Consider the following 23,091-nt stretch of genomic DNA (forward strand, 5'->3'; position numbering starts at 1 on the left):
TGTACAGTCTGATTTTTGCATGAGATTTTAAGGAAAGGTTAACAAATCAATTGGAAGTTCTGTCCGACAAAATACATTGGTTTTCGTAGTTTGACGTTCGAAACCTTTAACCGGTTTCACAAGTAAAACTTCCCTTGTTCCAGTGTTCCCATACATCAAAGTTTGTTTAACTAGACACCGTTAGGCTATTTACAAATTTTCAGCTTGCTATTAATCAACTTTTTTTGGTACGCGGGATCCAGGCCTATATAGTTATAGAGATTTGTTAACAAACATTTACAGAATCAGAATTTAAAAGTTTCTCCTTTTTCTTTACTCTATCTACCGCTGCTCTGAAAAGTTCTATTGTACTGCATTTAAACCAGTCCCTTAATTTTTTTTGAAAAGTTTAATTATCATATATAAAAACTATTTTTAGAATTTGTTTAAAATGAAATAAGTTATTTAATGATAATTAAAGAGGATTTTTTGGAAAAATTAATTTTAGACCGTAAATTAAGTATGTGGGATTATTTCAGTGATTAAGTCTGTAGTAAATTTCCTAATATATTCTGCACATTATAAACACCCATTAAGATACCCATAAATGAAAACTATTTAGTTAAAATATGAATCAGAAGTTTATATAACTGGTTTACTTAAATCCTGGTTATTATCTTTTCATCAGTCACAATTTAACCAGATGCCAAGGTATTTAAAATTCATTGAAAAATCCTTTGTAAAAGGTATAACATTTTTTACTAAAATCCCTTTAAAGGTTACATTAATGAATACTCACCAATGAAGACGGTCCAGGCAATTGCATAATTACGAGAGAGGTACATATATTCAGAGAACTTCACCCGTCGCCTCCTTGTGGCCTCCTTATGACGCAGTCTATAGTCTCAAGGGCTTACCGTCGATACCAGAAGACTGTAGTGATGTTGATTATAGTTACTTTCGAGTATTCGTTACAAATCGTTACTTTTGTATAAAGTAATTATTTAAAGTATTCGTTACTTTGATTACTTTTGTTACTTTTGTATTTGAGTACCGGTAATCATATCGAGAATCGCATTTCTTAGTACATATTTTGTATTAGTATTAGTAGGATACTTTGATTACTATGATTACTCTTGTATTTGAGTACCGGTATAATCATATCGAGAATCGCATTTCTCAGTATTTCGTATAAGTATAAGATCCGATATGACGACCTTCACCGATCTATTTAATTGATAGAAATTAAATGATATGTAATTGTTCTGTCATTGCTGCTCCACAATATCAGTAATCTCGAGTAATCTGTTTGCATCAATTAAGTGCCAAAAACAAACCCTCCAAACTCTAGATGACGTACTTTAGCAGTAACCCTGGGCACCCAGGTGCTTCGGATTTCGGTTCTGATTACAAATTCGTGTTCAGTGACCCCAAATACCCCGAAATAAGAAAATCTGGCCCTTAATATACTGATTTTAACATGTTTATGCATTTTTCGATGCGTCTTATACACTTTAAAATGTAATAATGCATTTCCACCTATTTTTTTATTGTAGACTTTTTTCCAGACGTCATCCTAACAGGGCCGCCGAGAGGGCGGTACAGCCGGTACATTTTACCGGGGCCCGCCGATATAAGGGGCCCGGCGTCGACCCGACCAAAGACATAATTTTTCCCTTTTTTTTTGTGCTCTTCACTTTATGTCCATAATACTCGGCTATATTTAATATTATGACCTTTAATAGATTTGGTTTAAAATTTTAACAGCAATAAATCACAGGAGTCAAGTACTACACTGCAGTCAGATAAAACTATGGTATGGATATGGAGAATAAAAATATATCAGGGCTTCTGAAGATTTACAAAAATCAGAAGAATCTATGTTGAAGAATCTAAATTAGTTACCAGCAATTATGGAATAAATCCAGTATTTACATCAAATACAGAAAAACAGCTTAAAAAGCCTGTGAGATTTTTGGTGATTTGCCTGGGCCTAGTAGTGGTGCGACTGATAATTTTGAGCCCGACGCAATATTTCGCTGGGAAATATTTTAATATTGTCATGTAATAAGCAATTTAACCAGAAAATTTAATGCGGAAAATAAAACTCATTCGTATTTAAAATTTTATGGATATTCCGAGATGAAGATGAAGACAATATTAAAAAAAAATTGATATATGTATTGTGTGAGTTTTATAAAGAAGACATCAGTGAAGAATTGATAGATGAAATTTTTCATTTGAGAGCGATATACACGGATATTATTGATGAATCTCAACTTTCTCCAATAGATTTGCTTAATAAAATTAAACATCTCAAATTTGGATCGTTATTGCGTTAAGAATATTTTACACATTACCGGTGACAGTCGCAGAAGCAGAAAGATCGTTTAGCTTTCTTTTTCGTATAAAAAATGCTATGACGTAATGATTTTATTTATTTATTTATTTATTAACGGGATTTACATTTATTTATTAATGATAGCTAGTACAATGAAATAGGATCGGTTAGCTGCCTATCAACTTTGTGAATTGAGAATGATTAGGCAAAATCGTGCGATTTTTCGAAAATTAGAGACATTTTTGCCGATCAAAAAACTCAAAAACACCTGTATTATAAATATTTTCACTATTATAAATATAATCAAAATTTAATAAAATTTATACGTATTTGAAATGTTTCTTATTATTTATTGTTAATAATTTTATTTCTATAAAAATTAAACAATTTTTTTCGCTCTTCACTTTTGCCGGGGGCCCGCCCTTCACTTTTTACCGGGGTCCGCTCATCCCTCTCGGCGGCCCTGCATCCTAATCCTAAATACAATGCAAAAAGTTGCAAGTCTCGTTGTACCTACTACATTTAAAATAAATACAGGGTGTAACAAAAATACAGCTCATAAATTAAATCACCTATTCTGGGACCAAAAATAGTTCGAATGAATCTAACTTACCTTAGTACAAATATGCACATAAAAAAGTTACAGCCCTGTGAAGTTACAAAATGAAAATCGATTTTTTCGAATTTAACGAAAACTATTAGAGATTTTTTATTGAAAATAGACATGTGGCATTTTTGTGGCAGGAATATCTTAAAGAAAAATTATAGTGAAATCTGTGCACCCCATAAAAATTTTATGGGGGTTTTGTTCCCTTAAACCCCCCAAACTTTTGTGTACGTTCCAATTAAATTATTATTGTGATACCATTAGTTAAATTCAATATTTTTAAAACTTTTTTGGCTCTTAGTATTTTTTCGACAAGGCAGTTTTTATCGAGTTGCGGCTTCTTTTCTAATATGTTTACATAAAGATTTTATGGGGGTTTTGTTCCTTTAAACCCCCCAAATGGTTGTGTACGTTCCAATTAAACTATTACTGCGATACCATTAGTTAAACACAGTATTTTTAAAACTTTTTTGGTTCTTTGTATTTTTTCGATAAGGCACCTTTTGTCGAGATGTGGCTTCTTTTTTAATATGGTTCCAAATATACCTAAAAATGTAAATCATAAATAAATTTTCCTATTATCAAGTCTCCAAAATCGTACTTAGCCATATACAAATCTGTGGTGGATTTGACAAATATGCAAAATATCTCGATAAAAACTGACTTTTCGAAAAAATACTAAGAGGCAAAATTTTTTTTTAAATCATTGTTTTTAACTAATGGTACTACAATAATAATTAAATTGGAACGTACACAAAAGTTTGGAGAGGTTTAAAGGAACAAAACCCCCATACAATTTTTATGGGGTGTCTAAATGTCACTATAATTTTTTCTTAAGGTACTACTACCATAAGAATGCCACATGTTCATCTTCAATAAAAAATCTCAAATAGTTTTCGATATATTGAAAGAAATCGATTTTCATTTTGTAACTTCAAAGGGCTGTAACTTTTTTTATGTGCACATTTGTACTAAGGTAAGTTAGATTCAATCGAACTATTTTTGGTCCCAAAATATGTGATTAAATTTATGACCTGTATTTTTGTTACACCCTGTATTTATTCCTGTGTTTTTAGTGTTAAATGACCTGGTCCAATAAAAACAATGCCATACCTACATGTAAATTTAAAGTTTATGATCATAGTCTAGAAATATTCTCATTTCTACGTATTTTCCGGTCAATCTAAGCTATTTTTTCTAGGCCTGATGAGAATAGTATATATTTATTATTAAAATCTAACTAACATCTGTGAAATTCTGTGAATTATCTACCTCGACAAATCGTATCTGTTTCTGGGTGCATGCTTTGTTAAATGATATACCTCCCTCTGTTTCATCTAATTTTCAGCGCCCTGTATTCCTGTAAAACTCTTCATAGCCTTCGCCCTTCATAGATAAAATTTTTGTTAACTGTACTGATACCGAACACTCGTGGAATACCGGTCCGACTCCGATATCAAGCGATATCAACCGAGTAGTTACAATACTCAAAATCAAAATAGGTACTCGCTCTGATACGATTAGTACGAAGTAATCAGAGTAATCAAAGTAATCAAAGTAACGATTTACCTCTCCGTATAGTAATCGTTACTTTCGGTATTCGTAAGTAACGAGTACTTTTTCAACATCACTAGAAGACTGGTAGCTATGTCGGCGACGCGACGTGTAATGACAGACAGACAGAGAGGAATGATCGATTTATTGTCCTGAGTGCCTTGCGGAATCGGTACGTGACAGGAGTTGAACTTCAATAATCCTTGAGTACTGTTCGAGGTGTCGCCGTAACTCAGTACTCAGTGGATAGTTAGGAGAAGGCTTAATGGTGCCACTTTGACTCCCAGACAAGCTAACACACGACCCGATTTGAACGCATGTCATAATCAAACTCGACTTCAATTTACCCGAGAACACGGCATTTAGGCCCTTGGCCAATGATGCAGAGTTTTATTCTCTGATGAGAGTCGAATGTGCTTGTAAAGCAATGACAGAAGACGACGATACGTCTATCGGAGACCCGGAGAACGATTTGCCCAGTGCTGCAGTGACGAACGGAATGGGACGTTTCAATGCCGCCGGTTCATCGCCGGCCGTTTCGATGCCGCCGGTTCATCGCCAGTCCATTTCATCGCCGTCATATCTCGCATTTCCTAGAATTCCTAATTAATACTAAAAATAACTAATAATTGTAACTGTCGAAAATTCGGAAATATATCAGATAGCGATTAATTGACTGGCGATGAATCGGCCGGCATCGGCATCGAACTGGCGGCATCGAAACGGCGGCGATGAAATGTCCTAGACCCAGTGACGAAACAGTGAGCTATGGAGGTGGTTCGTGTATATTTTCGTCATCATCATCACGTAGCGCTATAACTCTGGGTGGGCCCTGGCTGACTGTACAACTTTCTTCCAATTTGTTCGATCTTCCATCAACCTAGGGTCAAATGGGATGTTCATTTTTCGGAGATCTGCTTGGATGTTTTCTGTTCACCGCATTCTGGGACGTCCGAGTGGTCTTTTGCCTGTAGGAATCTTCTCACATACCAGTCTTACAAGTCTCTCGTTATGAAGTCAGTGCACGTGGCCTGCTCATCTTAGTCGCTGTGATTTAATTTCTTTGACAATATCGGTGTCATTTGTAGAGTTCTTTTAATTCGAAGTTGGTTCTGATCCTATACTGGTTTGTGTTAATGTCGTGGTGAGGTCCGAAAATTTTTCAAAGTATTTTTTGTTCAAAACGTCTGAGCTTTTCTTCGTTTGATTTGGTCATGGTCCACGTTTCGCAACCATGTTAGTACAGGCACAGTATATAGAGGTTCCACAGTAAAACCACTCCTCTGTCGGCGCTTTGATCTCAAGAAGTAATACCGGCAGTACGCAATTGGTAATTCACCAGTGGTGGATGCGGGTTTTCCCTGTTAAAATCCGTACGTTTCTATGCGACTAGCAATGCGAGAGTGGGGCAAAAGCGACTAAGAACATTGCGCGGTCGCCATGCGCGACTACAGATTTTACTTCCAATTTTTCGGAGAGTGGTTCTACTTTCCCTATTTATACTGTGGTACAGGTCTGACGATGGATTTATAGATTTTGATCTTGGAACTTTTTGTAAGATTTTCTGATTTTATAGGTTTATCCAGTGCAAATAGACAGCGATTGCTGATTGGATTCTGTCTTTTATTTCTTCAGTAACATCGTTGTCAGCTATGATTACGGCCCCCAGATACTTAAAAACGTTGTACTCTTTCGAAATTGAAGGTGTTGACCGTCACATTCTGTCCTATCCTGTCTCTTCGTGTCGTTCTATTTATACACATATATTTCGTCTTCTCTTCATTAAGTCCCGGCACATATTGAACCTAAGCGAGTCACAACCTGCGCCGGTGGGACGGGTGACCTGTGCAGTTATTTTTCTAGCGTGCCGCATATTAAACACAAGCTAACCCGACCGTCGGCTGTCGCAGTAACGAATAGAGACGGGCAAAATAAGTGCAAACGTGTAACGGTTACTATTGATACCGGTTCTCAGTGGTACTGAGTACAAATACTGATTACCAAATACTGATGTATCTGATCCTTATACTGAATTGAGTAGGCAACTAAAAAACGGTAGTTCCGCACATGTAACTGGTAACGTTTTAAAAATATCTTACACGTCCCTAGTAGTCGTAGCGGTATGACTTTCGAAAACATCGAATTTGATCATAAGCGGGGTGCATAAAAAGATATCTTACACTGAGTATTCTATTTCTACATACCTTTATAATAACAAGCATAAGTTAAACACTGTATTGATTGTGATTGCAAAAACGGTTCGCATGTTTTAAATAAGATTTTTGCTGATTATGTTTTTGCTAAAATATTAAATAACACAAAAAATACAATTCACAACCATCATTTAATTTTTAACGATAAACAAAAGTCTAATAAATATATGATGACAAGTTTAAAATTGATCGACTTTGTCGATAACAGTGTCATTAATAGATATTTTTTACCATGAATCATTTTCCAATGATTGTGTGGATTTAGAAATACATACTAAACAATTTTTTGATCTATATAAAGGAGATTATAATTATGACACATCATGGTACTCCTTATTTTTCAAATAATATGCTCTTGTAAACGCATAACTTTGATTTATTGGCATAAGCCACACTAACTACAGAGCCGTGCGGTACATCTTTTCAATATGATGCAAGTCTTCGAAATGCCGCCTCTTAAGTATTACAGAAACTTAACTTTTATTTTTATTTTAAAAGCAAAACATACTTTATAGACCTGGATCCGGCAAACTGAAAATTTGTTAGTAGCTTAACGGTGTCTATTCGGACAAACTTTGATGTACAGGAACATTGGAACAGGGGAAGGTTTAATAGTGGAACAGTTTAAAAACTTGGAACGTCACATTACGAAAACGTCCCATGTATTTTGTCGGACAGAACAACCAATCGATTTGTTACCCTATCATTAAACTCTCATTCAAAAATCAGACTGCTAATACTAACCAACATGTTTCCTGTTATTTGACATGTTCTTATGTTCTGACAGTTAGTGATAAACACCAGTCTAATTTTTCCATGAGAGTTTAATGAAATGGTAACAAATCAATTGGAAGTTCTGTCCGACAAAATATATGGAACGTTTTTGTAGTCTGACGTTCCAAATTTTTAACCTGTTCCACAATTAAAACTTCCCCTGTTTCAGTTTCAGTGTTCCCGTACATCAAAGTTTGTCTGACGAGACACCGTTAAGCTATTAACAAATTTTCAGCTTGCTATTAATCAACTTTTTGTTGGTACGTGGGATCCAGGCCTAGAAATACAATGTCACAAATGATGGCGTAATCCCTTTTCTATAGGTATAAAAATTTTGTAAATATCATTCATTTCTTAAATCTACACAACATTATCATTAAAAACCGTTAAGCATATCTGTGAATATCGCACAACCCTCAAATAAAATGTGTCATCATACCGGGCTTGTTCATGCTTAAAAATAAAATATGTAGACAAGATATAAATATATGTAATAGGTAAGCAGTTTTTGCAACGACAATCCAATCACAATCAGTGTTGTTTATAATAATAGTAATTCCGAACGAGTTCTATTAGCTTTTCTACGTCCATCTCGAAAACAAAACCGCAACTGAGAATTGAGTCACGCGTCCCACGACACCAGAAAACTGTACGCCGATGACAAACGTTCGCATGCTAGACCTGGCACTGTATTCACTGATATTAGGATGCGCAGAACTCTACGCACCTCGCCGGTGCCAGGTTGTGTTCGCAGGATCAATTTGCGCCGGCACTAATGCTCAGCCCTACTTCGCTTGTTGCTCCTTTCACCTTGTTGAAAATGGCTTTTGTGGATAGGATGGAGTCTCAATGTCATCTGCGTATGCTAGTAATAACTTGGGACTTTGAACCGATAGCAGTTCTGTTTTTATTTCGGCCGACCTCATGGCTTTCTCTAATACAAGGTTAAAAAGTAGTGGAGATAACGCATCACCCTGTTTGAGTCCACTGTTGATTTCGAAGCTGTCAGACAATTTATTATTTACACGTACTTTTGATATTCCACCCTCCATACAGACTTTATTCATCCGAATGAGTTTCTTTGGTATTGAGAACTCAGCCTTGGCATTCCATACTTGGCTTCTTTCTACGCTGTCATATGCCTGTCGAAAGTCTATGAAGAGATTGTGTATGGGTCTGTTATACTCCCATCCCTTTTATAGAAGCTGTCTCAGCGTGAATAGTTGATCTATTGTGGAGCTGTTTGCCCTAAAACCGGTTTGATATTCTCCTAGGGCATTTTCAGCATAAGGGGTTAGTCTACTAAGAATGATGTTTGAGAGGATTTTATATGCCTTGTTTAAGAGTGAAATTCCTCTGTAATTCGCGCATTTTGTTTTGTCCCCTTTTTGTGGATGGGCACTATGGTGTTTTTCTTCCATCTTGCTGGTATCCTTTCTTCTAACCATATCTCTGTGTTATTAATTGGTGGATTTGGCGATGTAGTGTTTCTCCACCATATTTAAGAAATTCTGCTGGTATCTCGTCCGTACCCGGAGCTTTTTGATTTTTCAGCTTATTTAAGGCCTTTCGGGTTTCTTCAAAAGAGGGATTTTCGACGGGTATGTCTGCTGTTATATAGATCTCTTCTTTGTGCTGTTATTCATGTATGATGTTTAGAAGGTCCCTGAAATACCCTTTCCATTCTTCTGTTAGTTCTTTATCGTCGATTATCATATGGCCTTGATTGTCTCTCAGTGTATGGATGGAATTGGTTCTATGTCCTCTTTTCTCAGTGGAGATATATTTTGGGATCTATATTTTGGGTGTATATTTTGGGATACTTTATCTTTAGAAGGAAAAACCAAGCTTGTGTTTGTGTCCGGTGGTAGTCGCGGAGGGGGTTTGACAGCTGATCGTTACATTACGAATATTTTCCAAGACAGTGTTGTTCCCTACACCGGCTACATGGGCGACGGCTTCATGCTAAAGCATGATAACGCTCGATGGCACACAGCGCGCATTACGAAAGGTTACCTGGCCAACACCAATATAACAACAATGTACTGACTTTCATTAAGTCCGGATATGAATCCTATCGACCACCTCTGGGATAAGCTCAAACGCAGAGTTTGGGTCCGTAATACAACACCAGCGACAGTGGCGGAGCTAAAAACTCCATTAGAATAAGAATGGGAAGCGATTATTCAGGAATCAGTTAGAAACTTAATAAGGTCGCATGGAAAGTGGAACGCAGAGGAGGAAATAATCAGTATTAATTTTGATTTACTCAGATTTTTTTTGTTAAATTACTTTTATATTCATTACATAATGACTTTCATTCATAACATGTTTTCTCACATGCAATATTAAGTTATCTTTCTTATGTTCTTTAGTTACTAATTTTATAAATATTTGTGTAATTTCAATAAAAATTACTTCTTTTCACAATATTTTACTTGTAAATTTACATTGTGTGTGGATAGACACGTGCCAAACAGCGTAATCAAAAACTATAACTTATTTTACTTTTGAGTCTATTTTTTTGCTCTGAAGTGTAGATATATAGAATATTAACACATGTTTTGGTTTTAGTTAAGCCGTTTCCGCAAACCGTCCGATATTCCAAATCATTTTATAAAAGAAAAAAGAGAACTGACTGGACAAGTTAAACGAATAGATCCAAATGGAGGATTGTTAATCATTGAACACAAACCTCTGGTACCCTTGCCAATAATACCTTCAGGAGATCTACCCGTCAAAATTTCTGGAGTTAATGTTACTGGCTTAGGAACCACCTGGTTACAGTCTGTTGTTGCCGACAAGGAAGTTACGTTCATACCTGTATCCAAAGACAAAGACTTTGTGCAATGCCAAGTGTTACTGTCGCAAACTACTAAAGATGTAAGTATTGTTATGTTTTTCTTTAGGTTCAGAGGTTAAGGGCCGATTTCTCATAACTAAGTTAGTCTGTAGTTCAATTGACTGAGGTTCATCTTTGAACTTCGGTTATGTTGGGAAATGCAATTCTCATTGGCAGTTCACGTTCTACGCCTTAGATGTTTGTGGACAATGCAAAAATCCCTAGATTTGCAATGCAATAGATAGTGGTGTTTACGAAAGGATATTGGTAAAACTTATTAAAACTTTAAAATGCGGCGCGGAGTACCGCAGTGTGGACATCGGAGGGTTAAATAAGGGGTACAAAAATAATAGAAGAGATAACATTACACAAAATTGAAAACAACATGACAGTATACCAAAGGAATTGAGAGAGTATAACAATACTTATCTACAAGAAACGCGTAAATATAGATCCTACAAACTATCGAGGAATTACACTACCCAATTCTACATCAAAACTATTGACAAAAATTCTATCCCAAAAAATATACAAGAAAGTCGGTGTATAGGAAGAACAACAGGGTTTCCGCACAAATAGATCTACAACAGACGCTATCTTCATCATGCGACAATTAGTTGATCAATAAAATTTGACAAGCCCATGTTCACATGCTTTGTAGATCTGAAAAAGGCATTCGACAAACTACGATTGAAGGACGTGCTCGTTATCCTTGGAAACAAACACATAAGTCAGAAATATAGTAACATAATAAAACAGCTCAATAGATCCAAAAAACAAGAATAAGAATCACACACGTGCTCACAGAAGCAATCAAAACCAATGTCGGCTTTAGACAAGGTGACAGCTTCAGTACATGAAGATTAAGATATAGTTAAAAATGAATCAGGGATACAGAATGGGTAAACGAACCATGAGAATTCTTTGCTACGCAGATAATCTATCTCAATAGCCGAAAACGAAGATGACTTAAACGCCTACTGCAAAATTTTAAAATATCCCCGAAAAGTATAATCTAAGACTATCAACAGAGAAAACAAAATGGATGGTAAATCTAAGAACTCAAGTCCAGATTTATAAGACGTGTGTTAGACCCGTACTGACATACGCAGCTGAGACAAGGGCCGAGACAGCAAAGATCAAACAAATAATGAGAACAACAGAGATGAAAACCCTAAGATCCATAAAAGACGTCACACTCAGAGATAAGATACGAAATGAAGACACATTGAGAAAGCTAGGCGTTCAAGACGTAGTGAGATAGAGAAGAACACGACGACGCATGTGGAGAGACCACGTAGTTCGGATGGACACTGACCGTATGGCGAAATGGGAGAAAGACTCAGAAGTCCAACACCAAGCGACCCATAGGAAAACCCAAAAAACGATGGTACGAGAGCTGGAGCTCCGGATCGCAGCAGAGACTAACAGAAGATAAGAAACCTATCCTAATAAAAGAAGAAGAAGAAGTACGATTTGTTGGGTTAGCGAAGAAATAATCACAGTCATACAATATTTTGTCGATATCTGGTACACGTATTAGAAAGCATTGAAAAAATAACGTGAACGACACGTGCAATTTCATAGCCATTCTAATTTTATCTGTCTTGACGAATAGTCAGTTTGAAAAGTAAAAAAGTATTTTGTAAATATTTTTAATTAAGAATTAATTTAAAAAAATGAAAGCCAGTTAATATTTCGTTCCGTTTCAGAGGCAACCACCATTCTCTTACGTACATTTCATCCTTTTGGGATCTTCAGAGAGGCCTGTGGTCGCTCTGAATCCTAACGAAAACCAACCGTCTTAAATTGTTGTTAGACGCTGTAGCGACATATATTTAAAATCATGAGATGCAAGCAGGGGCGGCTCGTGATAGTACAAGATGGTGAGGCACACTACACTTGAGGAATATTACAGCAGACTCTCTCTATAACGAACACGGGTATTACGAAGTTTCGCTTATAACGAGGTATGTCCAACATCTGTGTGTTTACCGAGGCCAGTGCTGTAATAAATTCCACCGCCTGTAACTTCCTTCCTATTTATCTGTCGACCGATATTGAATATCGTAGGAAATTTACAATTTGCGATGGCCAAGTTTCATTGTTGAAGTCGATGATCGACACCTAATAAACTATGTAGGAGGCTTCAAAACATTTCAGTAGTGGTGATATGTACTGTTTTAAGTTCCTTTCGTCATATAAATCAAATATTAAACAGTATTGTTCATACAAATCTTTATTAGCAATCAAGAAGCTACAACTTACAAGTTACATGACGCTAGCCAGAATGGCGTTACGTCGCTGACATCTGTCTGTCGTTGGTCTTCTTCTTTTACATCCTAAACATAATATATTACATAATATTGTTGTCTGATATAACAAGATCCGCTTATAACGAGGTAATTAGTACGCCATTTCAGCTCTCGTTATAGAGGGAGTTTCCTGTATTATTATGGTTAGCTTTTCTTTAATAGCCGGAAGGTCGATTTTGTGGCGTCATAACGTCACAAAACGGCACCGTATTTATTTTAAGGCTTGCAAACGATATTAAATAACAATTATTTTATTCGCAAAAGAAAGTCGAAAGTTCTAAGTCTATAACATCGTTCATACTCTTATTAGCTGTTTTTTTAGCTAAAAATAATTAATATGATACCACATATCAAAACAGTGTGAGTCAGATGTTTCGTCCTTTCTTGGTCTCATCAGCGTTGTACAGTCATATTAAGCAAAATTTACATTATATACTACATGACAAGAACGTACAACTGATTTCAGTGGCGTAACCAGCGGGTATTTAGGGGTTATAAGCGCCCCATACCCTTAACATCCTCCTTAATTCCATACCCCCGGAGACCCATACCCCCTTAGGATCATCCTGGTTACGCTGTTGACTGATTCTTTTATTATTAATCACTTGCCAAAATGAAATTATTGTGCGCAATCAATATACCTTCAAACACGTGATAATTTCATTTGGAACCAATCTTATATTTAGACCTGGATCCCGCGTAAGAAAAAAAAGTTGATTAATAGCAAGCTGAAAATTTGTTAATAGCTTAACGGTGTCTAGTCGGACAAACATTGATGCACGGGAACACTGAAACAGGGGAAGTTTTAACGGTGGAGCATGATAAACGTGTCGTCCTGACAAGTTTATGATGGTGAAAAATAGCAAGTTGTTTTTAAGTTTATTTAATAGCCAACGTTAAATAATATATGAAAAAATGTTTGTCCGACAAAAAGGTTGGGCATTTTAACGAGTCCGACACGTAGAACATGTCACATCACAGGAACTATGTTGGTGATGAATAGCAGTCTGATTTTTGCATGAGAGTTTAATGAAAGGTTAAAAAAGCAATTGGAAATTCTGTCGGACAAAATGAATGGGAAATTTTCCTAGTCGGACATTCTAAACATGTAAGATATAGACAAAAATGTTGGTGATAAATAGCAAGCTAATTTTGATTTGTTTATGTACAAATTATATTTTGTAACCCAAAAAGTTATATGTCGGACAAAAAGTTTGGGCAAATCGAAGGAAATAAATAAAAAACATTTTTTCAGAATGACTTAGTCACATATTGATAAAGCTATTTTAGTTGTATATTATTATTTATATTCACATATTTGCATGTGCATATATATACATGCACACTCCAAAAACAGTGAGGTAAGTATCAATGCATGTATATATTGCAAAACAATTATTTTTTTGGGTGGAGTTTGTTCTAGATATTCTCAAAATGACAATAAAAAATGTCAAAGAACATGTAAAAGCAATCTCTTAGGGTTTTCTAATTAGGCGCATCAGAAAGTACGGAAAATTTCCTACAAAAAACGTTGTATACATTTTTTTCCATACTCAAATCTTAACCCTGTAAACGACATTGAAAAATGTGAAGAGTCTAAAACTTCGGTGCTTATAAGAATAGACGTAAATATGACACATTATGCTTAAAAGCATGTATTAGAAGGCTGTATTTGTCAGTGTGACACTTTGTGCTATACAAAGTAGTATTTGAAAGTACATGGTCTCTGAGTTTCTGTTTGCCACGTGTGTTGGAAATTAAAATTTATATTAAATATGGAGTGTTTTTGTATCTATTTTTGAGTGTCAACAGTTTAAAGTTTAAGTCGCCAAATCAAAAGTGAAACCATTCAACGGAACATTTTTGAGTAATTTTCGAACATTTTACAAAGTTAGTAAAATACTTGGTCATCAATTCAATGAGGTTCAGTTGCCAGATAATTGTGAAAGTTCTATTGAATATCATTCTTCGTGCTTTGCTTGATTGAAAAAGGGTACCTAAATAAATTATTACTAAAATTGTATAACGTAATTTTTCTCAACTTTCTACAAATGAAATAATAATGTAATTAATATGTCACATGGCAAGAAATAATTTGCTGCCAAAATAAATCGATTAGTTTAAATTTGAAGTTACGATTGCAATTTATTATGAATTATTGTCAAAAGTGACAGTTTTTCTTAAATGGAAATGTATTCATAGACATAAGGGTAGACAGGGAATACAGTGCAAAAAGTCGATAGGTGGTCTATCTATCTCTTTTAACCAAGCGATCCCGCGCATGTGGCAGACAAAGATAGCTAGACCACTCAATCCATAATATAATTTGCCTGATTTACTATAAATGTATTACAGTGAGGTATCTAAATGATGTTGAGATAAATCGAAAGATATCGATTGTAATTGATTGCAGGTACTTTTGACATAGAATAATCACCCCTTATTGAAATTTCAAAAATTATTTTTTTAAATTGTCGCGACTACAAAATCTACCCCTTATTTCTTTCCGACAACAGTCATTCTTGGTAAGGAATAATTTACTTAATTAAATTTCGTCTTTGTCGGAAAGCTATTTATCACCAGCATTTTTGTCTATATCTTACCTGTTTAGAATGTCCGACTACGAAAACTTCCCATTAATTTTGTCGGACAGAACTTCCAATTGCTTTTTTAACCTTTCATTAAACTCTCATGCAAAAATCAGACTGCTATTCATCACCAACATAATTCCTGTGATGTGACATGTTCTACGTGTCGGACTCGTTAAAATGCCCAACATTTTTGTCGGACAAACATTTTCGCATATATTACATAACGTTGGCTATCGAATAAAGTTAAAAACAACTTGCTATTTTTCACAATCATAAACTTGTCAGGACGACACGTTTATCATGCTCCACAATTAAAACTTCCCCTGTTCCAGTGTTCCCGTGCATCAAAGTTTGTCCGACTAGACACCGTTAAGCTATTAACAAATTTTCAGCTTGCTATTAATCAACTTTTCTTTCTTACGCGGGATCCAGGTCTAATTGTAAATGTATTGAATATATATTAAATAAAAACAAGCAAGTAAGCAAATTACTGTTATATTATAAGATTGATTTTTTATGTTAAATAAACTAAGGGTTAAATTTTATTTTTTTGGTTTTTTATATTTTTTATTAAACAGCGTGCTTAAAAGTAAAATTATTATGAAAGAAATCATAATTTCTAATTTTTTTATTAATTTACTTATTTAATTGACATTTGGAAAATGGCATACAGCTAGTCACAGCATGATAACATATTCTAAACATCTAATTATACTAATAGTAAGTAACCAGAGTGTAATGTCTGTATGACACTATACATTTTCTTGTATCATTTCTAATATCGTTTCTGATATGTCAAAAAAATGCATAGTGTCATACACAGATACAAGAAACGATATCAGAAACGATACAAGAATTTGTGTCAGGCACAGATTATTGTACAAGAACTGCGCCAATTTCTGCGCAAAGAGCAAAAACGTAAAACCTGCTGGTAAAACATCTAAAATGTCAAAATTACTTACTCATAATGGCGGCTGAAATGAAAATGGGATAATGTATTGATGAATTTATTTGTGTTTTTGTAGGTATTATTTATAAATCTTTTATTGATACTTAATATACCGTTTGGTATGGACTACTGTTCTACTAATAACCATATATTTAGCTCCTAGTAAAGGTCAAACTATAAATTTAGGTTTCATGGTGCATAATTTTTTAATAGACGAAAATACAATAGTTCCTAATTTGGATCAAACTGAAGATAATTCTAATGCAAATATTTTAGCACAAATATCAAAACAAAATAAAAACACAAATAATCAACCTCAGTCAACGTAAAATTCTGGTTAACATTAAAATGTTAAATATATAAAAGTTTATAAATTTTATAAAATATTTAAAATCAGCTTGTCTGTAGATGCAGTACTACCATAACGTGACACAGGGTGACAAACAAAATTTCGACCAATCACGTGCCGAATTTCATACAATTTTCGATACAAGAACTTGCATAGTGTCATACAGGGCACAAATGTACGTACAAGAAATGATACAAGAAAATGTATACAAGAAACGATATCAGAAACGATATTAGAAATGATATAAGAAAATGCATAGTGTCATACAGCCTTAAGAAGGCCAAGTACACGTAACCAGAACAAACTGCTTTAACAAAAACTGCAAAACCACGCTAGAGGCATATTTTTGCCAGCCTCTGAAAGGATATTTAATCCCGGCTCCAAAAATTATTCTCAGTTTAAATTTTATAGCGGCCGGCCGATCACCGCCGGCTTCGTAATATGCTAGACAAGGACCCATCTGCATCTGAGGCAGTGCTTCTGCTATAATCTGAGAAAGTGAGAATGAGACGCATATATACTCCCACGTAGGGTAGGTAATACCTACCGATGTATTTATGAAGAACGCTTAACTACAAAGATACGGGGTCAGGGCCGTACCTACCTATTTTTATTTTTTATCATAAAAATAAAGTTATTAAGTTTTATAATAAAAATTAAGTTATTTAGCAGGTTTCAAAAAGTTCAATTGTATTTAAATAATTGATGATGAAATAACGAAATAACGTAAAGAGTCGATTGATATACCGGTGAGGCACTGCCTCACTAGCCTCATAGGACTAGCCGCCACTGGATGCAAGGCAAACGAAATTTGCAAATTTTAGAAGGCACGAATTCAGGTTGTCATCAGAATCTTGGTTCCAACGATAGAAGTTTTAAATTTTCGGATCTAAGACTTTTCATTGTTTTATTTCAACAAATTATTTCATATAATTTTGCTTAGTAAAACGGTTGATTTTCGTTACGATTCAAAGCAGACCACAGGCCTCTCTGAAGATCTCAAAAGGGTGAAACCTACGTAAGAGGATGGTGGTTGCCTCTGAAATGCAGGAGCAGCTCGTGATAGTACAAGATGGTGAGGCACCCTACATTTGAGAAATATTATTATTACGGTGTTAGATTCTCTTTAATGGCCAGAAGGTCGATTTTGTGACGTTATAACGTGAGGCCCAGGGCCCCCGCTACCATATGTGCAAAGTGTGCAATGCACACGGGCGCCGTCTTTTAGGGGCGCCAAAACCGAGGGTCAAAAAGTGCAAAAATATTTACAAAAAAATAAAAAAGCAAAAATTAATTTTAAAATAAAAGTTGAGAAATTAAAAGTTCAGTTTTATTTTGTTTCGATCATTTGGATGAGATTTTTAGTCTTTCTATAAACATAAAATAAAAAATCCCGCAATAAAAATAGCAAACACCCAACTGTAGATAAGAAATACGCTGAAATATGCGCTGATTTCGTGGAAAAATTCCAAACACATTGGTTGAGCAATAGTGTGTGGGCGGTAATTCTATCTCATCGATAAGCGAACGATTCTGCGGCGCTCAAATGATGATTCGAGAATATTTGAAAATCGCATACCTATCAAATAACTAATTAGACCGGACTGTATCGTCGCCCCCTTTGCGAAATTATTCCGATTAGATTTTTTTGCACAAACTAACTCAAAAAGAGGTCCTTATAACAAATTCACGGGGTGCCAAGCGGTCCCGTGGACGAAAAATTGGTTAAACATTTTCTTCTTCTAAAACAGGTCTCTTGTCATTTTTCACTCAAATTGATTGTTGTCGAGTTATATGTAATTTAATATTTAAAAAATGCGAAAATGACCATTTTTAAGGCTTAATAACTCGATTAAAAATTATTATTATGAAAGTCAAAAAGCTACCAAATCAAAGTTTAAAACCCCTCCTTCAACATTCTGAAGAAATTTTTGTCATTATTTTATTACAAAGCTGTTGTTATTAATTATTAACAATTAGCGCTATAGTCCAGGCTGTATCGTTGCCCACGTTAGCAAAATTATTTCGATTAGATTTCTTTGCAAAAACTTACTCAAAAAGGTCCTATAACAAATCCACAGGGTTCCAGGCGGTACCTTGGTCGAAAAATTGTTTAAACAATTTTTTTTAAACAAATTCACAAAAATAATTATTTTTTTACTCCGAACAATTTTTTTTAGATAATTTGGGTCATTTTGAGCAAAAAAGGTATTTTGTGATTTTTCTCTAGAATAGATTGTTGTTGAGTTATATGGCCATGTTCGCATTTTTAAATCTTAAATCGCGTATAACTCGACAACAATCCATTTTAGAAAAAAATGACAAGGGACCTTTTTTACTCAGAATGACCCAAGTTATCAAAAAAAAATTGTTCGAAATAAATTGTTTTTTTTTTGTGATTTGTTTAAAAAAATGGTTAAATAATTTTTCAACCACGACACCGCCTGGCACCCTGTGGATTGAAGCTAGGACAAATAATCCCGGAAAAAAAATCCCCACAAATTATCCCTGGACAAAAAATCCCCAGACAAAAAAATCCCCGGACAAAAAATCCCGGACAAATAATCCCTACAAATATTTTTGGACAAAATATCCCCACAAAAAATCCCGGACAAAATATCCCCAAGAAATATTTGCTGCCGAATAGTTCTCTAAAAGTTTTCCCGTGAATGCAATCGGTATAGGTAGATAGCAATCGCCATGAAACCGCTTTTCGCTACGAAAATAATGAATAGCAATTAATATTAAGCATGAATTGTAATTTCGATTAAGTACCAAATTTCGAATTCCAATTCAATGTCGAAAACTTCAAATTTTACGTGACAAAAAAGTGTGAGTTTTTTCAAAAATCGTGGGAGAGAATGATATGGGGAATGAGCTAAGGCTGTGGGAATCATGTAATTATTGGCTTAAATCTTTTGCTCACTCTGTTTTGAATAAGTATGTCCAGTACATTACGTATTCGTGATGATAACTGCTGGTCTTGACAACGATAATCTTGATTGTAATCCAAAAAACCTGTTCTTTTTTGTATATTTAGCGTCAAAAATATTTAGTCATCATCATCATCAATGTCGTTATAACTCTTCCAGAGTCTTTGCCGCGTTTATTATTGCCTTCCATACTTGTCGGTCCTGTGCCACTATTTCTCATTGTCTCACTCCCATTTTCTCCAAATCTCCTCTGACTGCATCTTTCCACCTTTTTCTAGGCCGCCCTACAGACTACAGACCTTCTCCCATCTGGCCTCTCCCCGAGTAGCTATGTCTGGTTTGATTTTTGGATAAATTTTTGGCACGGCATATTCTAAGGCCACATTAAACAACAATGCTGACAGCGGATCTCCCTATCTCAGTCCAGAATTTACGCAGAAACCGTTTGATATTTCTCCCACTATTCTAACTTGTACAAAGGAGTTACATACACGCATTTGCGTTACCGCAGTTAGTTTCTTCTGTACGCCCAACTCGGCCATTTTGGTCGAGCTGGGTGTACGTAAAAATTGTATTCCATGTAGTGTTGGACGATTAATGTAAAATTTGAATATTTCGGCATGGAATTGGAATTCGAAATTTGGTAAAATTTCGGGAAAACTTTTAGAGAATTATCCGGCAACAAATAATTCGTAGGGATTTTTTGTGGGGATATTTTGTCCAAAAAAAAATTGTGGGGAATATTTGTCCGGAATTTTTTGTGGGAATTTTTTGTCCGGAGATTATTTGTCCGGGGATTTTTTGTCCAGGGATAATTTGTGGGGATTTTTTGTCCGGGATTATTGGTCCGGGGATTATTTTTGTCCGGACCCCAAAAAAATAAATAAAAAAAACATCAAAATACCTATGCCTATAAAATGGCAAGGGGCGCCAAAATCTTTTTTGCACACAGGCGCCAGTAGTTCTTACGGGGGCCCTGGTGAGGCCGTCTACAGTACATTCTGCGAAATCAGTATTACCTCGTATATAAAAGCATTCTCATCCTGCGATTTTATAAATAAATTTTCAGTTGAGACTTTTGCCATATTACTCAATCGTGTATGTCCAATTGTATTTCTGATATAGTTTTAATCCTTTTTAGCGCGGAGAAACTTCTTTCTGCAGAAGCACTTCACTGGCAAAACAATACAAAGAACTTCTGGCATACAAAGTTTTAAATCATTATCGTGAAAAAACATCTATCTATCCTCAAAAAAAAACGTTATAGTAGAGGTTCCGATATAAGGTCGAACTGCTGTAACAAAAAAGAAAACTTCTTTAGGAGTGGAAGTAAAGAGAATGATATACTTAAACAGAAGTAAGGAAAAAGGGAATAACTAAGATGTAGCTAAAGGGACAAAAAATACTACTTTTGCAGTAATGTTATGTGGGAGGAAAATGATAAGTTGAATGGAGTGAAGAATAAATGGTATATGAATAGGCAAAGGCAAACTGAATGGAGTTAGGCTAGCCAGATATGCAAGTGAACGACAACTTGACACTCGAAGATGGATACGGCCAATTTTCATGCCTGTTGAAGGCGGTAGCTCTAAGTAGATAGGGATGAAGACTAAGAAAGAAAAAATACTACTAAGATAAGAATAATGTTCTGAAAATGAATAAAGGAGAATAATTGCTAAAGAAGAACAAATTAAATTACACTAACAAATCGTGGGCGCCAAGAAAATGATCTTCGATCACTATCCCAGGTATCTTACACTGCTGTCAAATATATTAACTCAGTAAATATAAATATAAGGAAATAATAATAGATGATATACAAAATAAGAAATTTTTATTAAAAATAACTACTAGATGTTTGACAAACTCTTGAGTTAAACAATGCATATACTGTGACTCTAACATGACAAAAGTTATCGTTAAACAAGTTATATTCAAGATAATAACAATGATGTGACCTGTTACAAAATTAAAATACCTCTTACTTACATATAGGGTACAACTCACATGAGACCCTTTACCAAATGGTTATAGTACGCTTGCTACGTACAACTAAATTAAACCCGACAAATATGAAATAATATAAATCAACAGGCACAAGCCTGACTAAAGAAAATACAATAAAATGAGTTAAGGGAAGTTTAATATACAAATGAATGAAATAAATTGAAGTTAAAATAAATACCTATAGAACGACCTGAATTAACCGAACAGATGAAGTAAAGCGAATAAACAACAAAATATCTGGGAAACAAGCAACTAATACAAACTAAATTGACATAATGACATGAAATCGACCTAAATTAACAATAAAATACAAGAGTAATACCTTTTTTTGGCAAATACGCCGAGCTCAACGTACAAAACCGCAAAATTATACGTGTTTTGGGAACTTACTAAACTTATATGTACCTACATCAAAAACCAAATAAATGCAAGCTAAATCTTAAGAAAACTAATTAATAAACATAATGCATTTACCAAATGTCTGTGATATGAATTATAATATTTACTCAAGGCACAACACTAAATTTTCCCAAAACAAACACAAACGAATCCTAAAGAGGCTGCGGTTGCATCCCCGAAAGTGAGCACCAGGAAGGTGCCAGCCCTTGCCTCCTGTAGGCCCAGGTGCCAGACGAAGATGGAGCTGGAACGCTCCAAAAGCTTGTTCCCAATGACATACTCCCAGTGACATGGTTGGAGATTGGCCTCTCGGTGGTTTCAGGTGTTTTTAAGTTTTCACATGAGTGGCATGTGGCGATGATTTTATGCAGAAAACCCCACTGGATTGATTCCTTCTTTCTTCCCAAACACTCTTGAATAGGTTTGGTGATCCATACTTCGAAATTCACGTATTTTAACAATAACACGAGGTCTAACCTCTAAACTTGACCTAAATTGGCCACATACCACACATAATTAGGTGTGGCATCGTCGCAAGAAATTTTAAATACAGAAGATAATAATTAGAAATAGTTAATTACGCTAAACGTTAAACGTTAAAGAGTTCGAAAATAATTTCGTAACGTGTCAAACCGTTACACTGCACCGATTTGATTAATGTATAAAAATTATTGGATATGTAATGTTGTATGTTACCAATTATACAATTATTATACAATATGAGAAGAGTAAACTGTTATGTGTGGTCTCTATTACTATATGGCTGTGAGTCCTGGACGTTAAAACAGTATGACGTCAACAAATTGAATTCATTCGAAATGTGGTTGTACCGCCGAATGTTAAGAATAAGTTGGGCCTGCAGAACTACGAATTAAGAAATACTGAAAATAATGAACACACGTTCTCCTCTGGTCAATACTATCAAAATTAGGAAGACGTCATTATGTAGGACACATAATGCGCCATAGGGAATTTGAGTAGCTCCAGGTAATATCAGAAATCAAGATCGAAGGATAAAGGCATATAGGAAGAAAAAAAAAATCTTGGCTACGAAACATCAGATATTGGACCCACACAACAGCGAATGACTTAATTCATCAAACCCAGAACAGACAGAAATTTGTCATATTACCCGCCAACCTCAATAGAGAAGACACTTAGGAGGAGGAGGAACAATTAAAAAAAAACAAGGGGTGCTCGATCTAATAGTTCTGACTATAATTAATTAATAATTAAAA

The 23,091-nt window shown here is 35.0% G+C and overlaps 1 protein-coding gene across 1 annotated transcript in view; it reads left to right on the forward strand.

Annotated features, from left to right (window-relative positions):
• The window catches only part of LOC114333970 (uncharacterized), a 69,615-nt gene that overhangs the window by 27,266 nt on the left and 19,258 nt on the right, over positions 1-23,091 (forward strand). Inside the window, exon 3 of the mRNA XM_028283974.2 lies at positions 10,043-10,351. Coding sequence (XP_028139775.1) covers positions 10,043-10,351 — 309 coding nt within the window. The remainder of the gene's footprint in view (positions 1-10,042; positions 10,352-23,091) is intronic.

This window comes from Diabrotica virgifera, chromosome 2 (genome assembly GCF_917563875.1).
Source record: "Diabrotica virgifera virgifera chromosome 2, PGI_DIABVI_V3a".
NCBI lineage: Eukaryota > Metazoa > Arthropoda > Insecta > Coleoptera > Chrysomelidae > Diabrotica > Diabrotica virgifera.